The sequence below is a fragment of the Lynx rufus genome, unplaced genomic scaffold (assembly GCF_022079265.1).
Source record: "Lynx rufus isolate CCGP_SWC_20201006 ecotype Redwood Valley unplaced genomic scaffold, mLynRuf1.p SCAF_10, whole genome shotgun sequence".
Lineage (NCBI taxonomy): Eukaryota > Metazoa > Chordata > Mammalia > Carnivora > Felidae > Lynx > Lynx rufus.
Genome location: NW_025814824.1, coordinates 4,960,387 through 4,970,167, shown reverse-complemented (window position 1 = coordinate 4,970,167; position 9,781 = coordinate 4,960,387). Strand labels below are relative to the sequence as shown.

Sequence of the window (9,781 nt, the reverse complement as noted above, 5' to 3'; positions counted from 1 at the left end):
TGCAAGTCCCATCTAAATTTCTCCAAAGGCAGCTATTTCAAATTTTTACATTTTCCCGTAGTTTATTTGGAAAATCACCTCTCTATCTGTCACATGGCCAGCTCAGGGCTGGTTAGCCTAAAAGTCGCTGGCCTGAATTCAAATACGTTTGCACTTCCTCTTCCGGGCTTTAATAAAGGCTCGCCCACAAGTGTGAGGTCTGGTTTGGAAACTGTCAGAAGCAAGCTTACTTGAATACAGCGTGCTGTACACGGGGCAGTGGGAAGTCAGCAGGAAATGCCCGTTGAAAGCTGAGAGTCACGTTGGGATCTTTAAGGTGTTGAGAACGAAGACTGTTCTAGAGCACAAAGCGTCCTCATAATTTGTTTTCCTCCTCCTCTCATTAGGAGGCTGTTGGCCTTTTTTTTTTTTTTTTTTTTTTTTTGCTATGTTCAATTTTATTTCCAGTAGGGTTGTTTACATTACTGTTGTGTCTTAGCTTTTAAAAGTTACAAGTTACCTTGTATAAATTATATAGAAGATGTAAGGAGTAATAAAAAGGAACCCATAAACATCCCAACCTGCCTAAAAAATGCAGGAGCATCCACATCTCCAGGGACATCTGTACATCCCTCCCCCCAGTCATCAACCCCATTCATTACTTTCAGTGTGTTCTTTATATTTTTACCAAAATAAATGTGTTGCTAAATAACATATTGTTTTATTTTGTATAGCTTTGAAATTGGGACAAATGGAATCATCCTGTACAATTTTTCTGCAAATAGCCTATTTTATTTTATTTTATTTTCTAATGTTTATTTATTTATTTTGAGAGACAGAGAGAAAGAGAGAGCATGAGCTGGGGAGGGGCAGAGAGAGGGGGGGAGAGAGAATCCCAAGCAGGCTCTGAGCTGTCAGTGCAGAGCCCGACTTGGGGCTCGAACTCATGAACCGTGAGATCATGACCTGAGCCGAAACCGAGAGTCAAATGCTCAGCAGACTGAGCCACCCAGGCACCCCTATTTTCTTTTACTTCTTACTCATTAGAAAGAGAAGGTTTTTTCTTGCAATTTCAACATTTTCTCTTCCTACATAATTTAGTCTTCTGATGTTAAGCTGTATTTTGTTTAAGTTCACTTTAGCATGATACTCGGCATACCAAGAGTACTTATTTTCCACATTGTTGGACCGGGGTGTTCCCCATTTTTTGCTATTACAAAATGGGGGAGTTTCTCTAGTCCCGGCAGTGAAATCGCTCTGTCAAAGGGCCCGCTGTCTTCAGCCCGTGCCAGGTCATAATAAAGCGTTTTCTGAACTTCCTGTTCGGAATGGCCCTAATTCACACCCCACCTCAGTCAACACATGTGCACGGCCACATCACACACAGGAAGCTTTCAGCGATGCCAAAGAAACACTCCAGATCAAAGGAATTCTCAGAACCTAAACCACTTTCTAGATACTAACCTGAATATTAAGAAATTCAGGTTCACGGGTAGCATTTTGCTGCAGGCCTTGGAGAAATGTGGAATCATCTGAAGTCCTTATCTAATCTGCTTCAGGGAGTGTTTTCAGAAATAAAGGAGAAAAGGGGAAGAAGAGAAAATACTTGTAGAAATACAATGTGAAAAAAAATAATGGCTGAAACCTTACCAAGTCTGATGGAAAATCTGAATCTATAGATTTGACGTTTACCTGTAGTAAAATAAAAGCAGATCTGCTCTTAGATACGTCACGGTCAAGTCAGGGGAAAACAAAGAGAAAATTTTGAAATTGCGAGACAAAAACTTCTCTTTGTACACCAGAGGACCACACTTAGATTAGCCACTGACTTTTACTAAGAACCAGTGGAGGGAAGGTTTTGAGATGACAACAGTCAAAAAGCTGAAAGGAAAAAAAAATCTGTCAACCCAGAATTCTATATCTAGCAAATCTGTCCTTTCAAAATGTAGACCAAAAGATTTTTCCAGATATACAAACTTACAAGAATTATTGAAGGAAACCTTTTAAACTAGAAAAAAAAAAAAACCCCAGCTTCTTAGATTTGAAAATGATAGATTTCTTAAAGAATGTACGTGAGTGTGCCTATGTGTGCATCCATACAGAATGTTCTAAAAGTGTTTCTGCACTTTAACCTCTACTGGTTTCAGAAGCATTAAAAATGCTAGAAATGTATGAAAAACAAACTTTGAAGATATCGCTGTTTTAATTTGTTTTCTATTTAGCTTTATAAATTTTGAATAATTATTTTTTAAGTTTATTTATTTTGAGAGAGACCATGTGTGAGCACATGAGTGGGGGAGGGGCAGAGAGAGAGGGAGAGGGAGAAGCCCAAGCAGGTTCCACACCGTCAGCACAGAGTCCCATGCAGGACTCGAACCCACCGACGGGGAGACGGTGACCTGGGCAGAAATCAAGAGTTAGATCCTCAGCACAGGGAGCCGCCCAAGCACCCTGGTTTTGAATAATTATTAATTTAATTTTCTGAGTCCCTCTAGCTGAAGATTATTTATTCATTGACATAAAGCATTTTAAAATGTTTTCAAAATGCACACGGCTGAGGAAGTACAACAGAAATTTGAGTTCCATGTCTGGGGTGATGCAAGACAAAACCACACTATGTGGGGAAACTGGGAGTTGCAGACAGAGGGCAGCCCAAGAATAAAACTCCCTGGGAATTAACCAAAAATTCCAGGGACAACGCCAGATTTTTAAAAGCTATGAAACTGAGGGAGCGCAAGTAGAGATCTCAAAGGAAGCAGGTATTATCAGAGTTCCTGGGGAACAAAGATCTCCAGCCGGAGAGGAGGGTGGTCCTGGAGGTGCCGGAGGGTTGGGGGAGGGAGCTGCAGGCTGGATGATGGGGAGGGGCCGTGGTCCAGCTACTTCTGTCCCCTCCCTGCCCTCAGGGGCCCTTTGTGACCAGGCCACGGCTCTGTGATGTGGTGTGATGTGATGTGAGCCTGAGGCTTTTGTCCCCAAGTACAAGCTCAGCGCTCAGTTGCGCGAGGACAGTAGTGGGATCAGGAACTAACGCTTCGAGTAAGGAGATGGAGAATATTCTCTTCGCTCTGAGAAGCATTAGCGCTGGTTGGCTGAGCTCCAGCCTCCCCTCCTGGACAACCGAGACCATCTTCTGCTTCCTGTGTGGACTGTCGTTCTTCCTCCTGTTGATCTCCTGCTTCCAGACGGATCCAACATCCTCAGCACCACAAAGGAAACGCAGAAGCAGCGGAAAGGTAAGGAACCTTGGCCCGGACCCAGCAGAGAGGAGGATTCCGTCTTCTTTTCTATTAACGTTTCCACTTTTCTGAGTCACTGGGGAGACTCCCGAGCTGGGAAAGAGCAGAACGGGTGTTCTCGGGGAAGAAGAGAGCACCATCCTCCCAGGCCAGGCCAGGCCAGGCCAGGCCAGACCAGGCAGGGGTTAGAAGGGCAGGAGGGCTTCTCCCGGGAGGTCTCGGGCCAGGAGGCCGGGTGTGGCACAGGGCTCCAGGGCCGCGGCCCCAACACAGTGACCGGAGGACTGGAGGCCCAGAGCTCCATCTCCGGGGGAGGACAGGCTGCTGGGCACCGGGCCGGCAGCCACCTTCCCGGGGCAGGTGTCTCAGGAGAGCTGCCGTGGTTGGGGCCGATCGAGGGCGGCACCGAGCCTGGGAGGCCCCGAGCAGGGGCGGCAGCCGGGCTCGGGGTCTCGGGAAGCGAGGTGCTTCCTCAAGGCGCTGAGATGCACCCGCAGGTCTGGGAACGTTTCTGGAGCAGACGAACAGGGACGGAGAGATTTCTCGCATCGAAAATCCGCGAGTCCATTCTTCAAAGTAGAAAAACGGAGAACAGTTTTGTCCACTTTGCAAATGAGGAACAGGAAAGAAAGCCACCCCCCCCCCCCCGCCGCCCCATGAGTTGAATGTAGGAAGTCGCGCTGTTCTTGAACACAGAGCACCTGCAGCCAGAGAGGCGAGAGAGACTGGGGGTCCCGTCCCCCCAACCCCTTGTTCTCTCGTCTCTGCAGCAGGTGGCGCCACGGCGAAGGAGCACCAGAGGCAAGAACAGCGAGATCCTGAAAGGTAAGGGGCCGCCGCGGAGCCCTGCGCCCCTGGCGAGTGTCCCTCCTGCTCCGAGCGCCCAGCCCCGCCGTCTCCGGGACACCCGCGTCCGTCCCTCAGGAAACAGAGCCCCGGGAGGCTCCCGGGACGGAGGGCGGAACCCCGAGGCCTCCCAGATTCTGGGCCGGAACCAGCCCGAGGGGCCGGACACGGGTGTCGCCCGGCAGGGGCCTGGGACCTCCAGCTCCAGCTGTGGCCAAGTTGCGGAACTTTGCTCCGGTTCCTCGGGGAGGCGACCCGGCCCTTTCTCCCCCCACAAGGTCACGAGTGGGGAAGCTCTCCATAAAGGACCACCACCGTGGGTCTTGTTGCCACCGTGAGACCACGTGGCCTCGGACACCGATGTTCGGGGCTCCCGAGTCTACTCCCCCAAAGGTGTCCCCTGAAGGGACACTGCACCCGCCTCCCGTAAGACCCCCGGGCCCCCGCCTTCGGCTCTGTGACCGGGTCTCTCGCCTCCAGCTTACAGAAACTGCCTGCAGGAGCTGGAAGAGGTTTGGGACCTGGTTTCCCTTCTGCGAAGGTAAAGAATCTTGCCCCTTCTCTCCCGGGTGGGCCTCTCAGAGCCTCCGGTGGGACCCCAGGGCTGCAGGGGGCGGGGGGAGCCCTGGGGACGGAGATCGGATACGGCCCCGGGGGGAGGGATGGCGGGAGCGCTGTGAAGCGGGTGCGGGGGCCCGGAGGGCAGTGATGGCCACCCCTGGCCTTGTCTGCTCCCGGCTGCAGCGCGTGCCTCCTCGTGTCTCCCGCAGCCACTTGGGGCGGCTCTCTGACCAGGGAGGCCTTCAGCAGCTCTTGGGGCAAGAAGCCCCTGGGGCCAAGGGCAAAGCAGCACCTGCCGGAGCCCATCAGCCCCGCGGGGCGCCCGTGAGAGATGCCGCGCCCGCCAGGGCCCCGCCAGTGTCCCCCGCTCCTCTGGCCTCCACGCTGTCACCAACCCCAACGACCTCCTCGGTGTCTGTTCGTTCGAACTCCTCCCTGAGTGCTCCTTGGCCACCAGAGTCTTGCCTTCCCCTGGGTGGCTTTTCACCCCAGCCCCTTGCTCTTTCCCCTTCCCCGCCCCGTCTCCCTTCTCCGGAGGCCAGCCCTCCACCTCGGCCAGACTCCACTTTAGCTCTCCCTCAGCGCAATTCCATGGCACGCCCGCTGGACGCCGTCCCGCGGAGCCCGTCTCCACACACCCCCTGGGTCGCCTCCGCCATCCCAGCCATCTCGGGCCTGGGCCTCTCAAGCTGTCCCATTTCGGCCCTGTCCTGGTGGCAGGCAGCCGCCAAAGCCTGGCGCCCCTCCACCTCAACACGCTTGGAATCCTGGCAAGAGCCTCATTCCCACCAGCACCCGGAGGCCTCGTTCTGGGGAGGCCCCGCGAACAGACAGGCGGAGGCCGGCGTCCTCTCTTTCATCGGTCCTGATGTCCAGAAGCTGCTGGAGATTCTCATCACCAAGAAAACAGAGCTGAGGTTTTGGAAGGAGAAGGAAAAGAAGGAAGAGTCAGGCTACCACGTGAACTCTCTGGGGAGTACGTTCACATCACCGCGGGGCGGGCGGGACGCCGTGGGTTACCGATCCTTCCAGAGCATGAAAGGCGAGCCACGACAGCTGCTCGGCCCTGAGCAGCCTCCGTATCCCAAGATTTCGGGGGACAATTTACGGCTGAAATGCAGCCAGCTCTTCTGGGGTCTCCCCATTCTGCACAGTGAGTCCCTGGTGGCCACTGTCAGCGTGACTGGTCCCCCACTGGAGTCCCCCTCTGTCGTTTTCAATGATCTCTCTCATGCCTTACCATCCCAGATTCAGGCTGGCGTAGCTTCTCGTCTGTCACTGGAGCAGCCCTTCTCTCACCCTGTGGCTGAGCCCCAAGCCTTGACCCCAAGTTTGTCCCAGTCCCAGCCCCCGCCTCCGGCTCAGGTCGAGGCCCGGGCCCACCTTGCACCCTCTGTCCCAGTGGGGCCACCTTCTCTCCCACCTCAGATGGCCGGTGAGGCATCGGACCCTCCCATCCAGAATAACATGCCATCGTTCATCCCAAATGCAATTCAAAACCTGGAGTGTCACTTTTTGAAGAAGCAACTAGAAAGGAACAGGACTCTACCCTCTGTGGTGAAACGATCTCAGGAAGTCTTCAGCCAGGTCCTTCCCGACTTCCCCCAGGACAGCCCGGCCTCCCAGGCCCGCGGGCCAGTCTCCGTCCTCCCCTTCCCCTCCGGGGACTTGACCAGCCCCGAGCTCCAGAACCATCTGGAACCACATCTCGGAAAGAGGTCCACGAAGCAGCAAGGTGGCGGGCCCCAGAGGATCCAACCATCCGTGGAGCTGGCCCAGCCTCAGGGCGAGCCCCCGAAGGTGCCACAGGCACAGAGCGGAAGCCTCCAGGCTGCCCAGGGGACCAGGTCGAGGGGCCCAGCGCGGACCACGCCAGGAGAAAACCTGGGCAAGGATGCAGGGCCTGGTGTGGGGAGGGGCCGGAGAGATCTACACGGGAGCTTGATCAGCTCTTCATCGAAGGTTTCAGGAGTAAACCCTGAGGGATCACACACAGGCTTGATGAAGACGAGCGGCCCAGGCCAGAATCATCCGGAACAGCTCCTGAGAGCCCATTTGGGCAGGAAACTGGGGCAGATCACAGAGGGCCAGATCCCTGGGAGGGTTCATGATCCCAGGCTTGCCGCCAGCCACGGCCCGGACCCTCCCGGAAAGCCAAGCGCTCACAGGGAAACGGGAGATCCCGCATTTTCCAAGCACCCGGAGCCCCGCGTGAACATCCCCCGCGATTTCTCCATCCTCAGTCCATACGCTCAGCAGATGCTGGAAGCACATATCATAAGGTTTCGGGTGAGGCACAGATGGGGCCTGCCCCTCAAGGTCCTCAAGCCTCTAAATCTCTTTAAGCTGCAAAAGAGCTCAATCTTTCCACCACCCTCCACTCCCTGCTCGGCCACCCGTCCACCTAAGGCCGGGGCGGAAGCCAAGTTCTTGGAAAAACCTCCTGAGCCCCATCCAGGAGAGAAGGTCATAACAGAAGAGTCCGTTCTCACCCTGCGGAGTCCCCTCCTTGACCCCCACCCTGCACGTGAGGAAATCCAGCGGGCCCTGGGTGAGTCTCCACCCGGTGACGGCCCTCGGCCCTCGGGGGCCCCTGTGGCTGGACGGGAGGCCGGGCTACGTCCTCAGACGCCCGCATACAGCTTCGTGGGCAGAATCTGGCACAGCATGACCGGCGCGGGGGCTCCTCAGAACAGCCGCCTGGAGGCAAGTCCAGCAAGGGCCACAGATGAGCCAAGGAGAGGGAGCGGGGGTCGGACCTCGCGGGACCCCTGCGGCCGCGTGTCGGTACTTGAGCTCAGCTTCGAATCCCGGTCCTCGAGCGCCCGACGGGCCAAGGAGGTGGGGGAGGGCGGGGAGGCCCCTGCCTGGGGAGACACCTTGGAACCCGGTGTGCTGGCCAGCAATCAAAGCGTCAAACCAGACGTGAGAAGATCAGGGTCATCCGGGAGCAGTCAAGGCCCCTCCACACCTCCAGCGTTGGTGGCTCGAGCCCAGGAAGGGGTTGAGGCGCAGCTTGAAGGGTTCGAGCCCCAGGGGTCGGTCGAGTCGGAGGAGCCTCAGGGCCCTGGCCGCGGTGTGCTCCTGCAAGACTGTGAAACTGGCGTGCTCCTGCAAGACTGTGCCACCGATGACCTTCTTCAAGACTGTCACTCCGATGTGTTGCTTGTGGCGGACGTCTTGGCCTCTCACAGATCTCCGTCCGGCTGCCAGAGTGAGTCCAGTACAGACACGTCAACTTCCTGGGCGTCCTCTCCCTTCGTCTCGCATGCACAGAACAGCCGGGGGCAGCCAGACCCACTGGGACGGTGGGGCCTCCGGAGCCCCCGGAGCAAGGCGTCCGTCCACGCCGACGACGGGAGAGAGGCCTACAGGAGGCTCAGCCCGGGAGGGCGTGAGAAATGGCTGGCAGAGCTGAAGTCCTTCCAGGCCAGTGTGACGAGCCACCGAGCCCAGGAGGAGGACTCGGCAGAGTCCTCAAGGAGCAGGTTCGCTCAGCTCCTGCCCAAGAAGGAGGACGCTGCTCCAGAAGGCCACTTGAGGAAAAGCGTGAGGCACCTCCTGCAGTGGATCTTTCCCAGTAAAGGCAAAGGCCCGGAAGATCCCGGGCACAGGGACCAGCCTGCAGCAGCCACCGCCCAGACGCAGGGGCCCGTCTCAGGCACGTCGGTTGAGGACGGCAAGTCTGCCGGGGCTCAGATGCTCATGACGGCCGTGGGTCGCATCCTAGAGGAGAACCTGGTGCCTCGCCAACGACTTAGAGCCTCGGAGGTCAACTGGCGCCAAAGGGAACCCCAGGCGCTGGCAGGTACCCGTGTCTGCTACCACAGGGTCCTCTCCTACCAAGAGCAGAGGAGAGTGATGAGAGAGACCGCCGGCAACCTGCAGGCCACCCCCGACGGCCACGGCTGTCCTAACGAGAACCGGTGGTGTAGAGGCAGAGACGGCAGGTGGGCCTTCGTACCCAGGACGCCGGGGTCCCCAGACGGACCCTGCCACCACGGGCGGATGCCGGCCAGAGCCTCGGGCCGCCCTCACCGCCCCCACTGCCCCAGGCACTGCCTCCTTCAAAACTATGTCTCATCCGGTCATTCCGTGTGTGCTTCTCATGCCTTTCTTGGGAGGACACCTTTTCTCCAAGAAAGGATGCATACAGTACAGAGAAAAATGTATTTTTCTCAGGTTAGCACATCCTCTGTGGGCTAATGGCTTCTTCCCGCCACAGTTTTTATTGTTTTCCAAAATAAATGTTTGTTTATCTCAGGAGAGGAGCTGGCCTCTGTCTGTGCCCCGCGGGGCGGGGGGGAGGATCCGGGCATGCTCTCCCCCAGTGCCTGCTTTGGCTCCCAGAAGGAATGGAGCCCTGGGAGGAGGGTGGCCACGTGGTATACTCCAGACCCCCTCCCTCACACACCTTCGGTTTCCATAACGAACGAAAGAGGAACACAACCCAGAAGACCCCACCCCGGGATCTGGCTCCGCCCATCCCGTCCTGCTGTCTCTCTACCTTGACCTTGGGCGGCTGTAGGGGGGGTCTGCAGGGGCAGAAACCCCTGGGCTCCGGGGCGCCTGGAAGACAGCGTCAGGCGTCAGAGCCGGGAGCCGAGTTTGGAGGCCAGGTTGGCCCTGACGGCAGCGGTGGGAGGAATCCTGCCCCCCCCCCCACCGACCCGTCGCCTGCCCCGGGACCCCTGACGGGGCTGGGGTGCAGATCGGCCGGGAGCCGCCCTCGGCTCCGCGTCACCCCCCTGCTTTCTCACACTCTGGACCAGCGCGGGACGAGGACGTGCTCCCGGCCCGGGGAGCGAGCGGGTGGGGGCGCAGAGGCCGCGAGGGACCGCGCGGCGCGCCCTGCCCCGCGGTGCAGTGACCCAGGAGCCCGCGGTGCCCACTGCCACCTGCAGGCCCCCAAGGAGAGGAGTCTTTCCTGCGGTTCACCCCCAAGGTCCCCCCCGCCCCCCGCTGCGGCCGCGGAGCCCGGGTGGGGGGGGGTGGGTAGGGAGGCCGCCGGGGCCCCTCCGCAGACGGCCAGGCTGGCACAGGAGGCCCGGCCGGGCAGGTGCCCTTCTGCGCAGTCTGGGGGCCCCGGGCGGACTGGGACTTAACGAATGGCCCAAGGACGGGCCCCGAGGCGGGTGGGGGTCAGGGTGGGGGTA

At 57.6% G+C, this 9,781-nt stretch overlaps 1 protein-coding gene across 1 annotated transcript; it reads left to right on the top strand.

Annotated features, from left to right (window-relative positions):
* Window positions 1-3,026: 3,026 nt before the first annotated feature.
* Window positions 3,027-8,831, top strand: LOC124527123 (spermatogenesis-associated protein 31E1-like). The gene is made up of 4 exons (XM_047100391.1): window positions 3,027-3,215; window positions 3,989-4,043; window positions 4,545-4,605; window positions 4,835-8,831. The coding sequence occupies exons 1-4, from the start codon at window positions 3,027-3,029 to the stop codon at window positions 8,829-8,831; spliced, it is 4,302 nt and encodes a 1,433-aa protein (XP_046956347.1).
* Window positions 8,832-9,781: the final 950 nt, after the last annotated feature.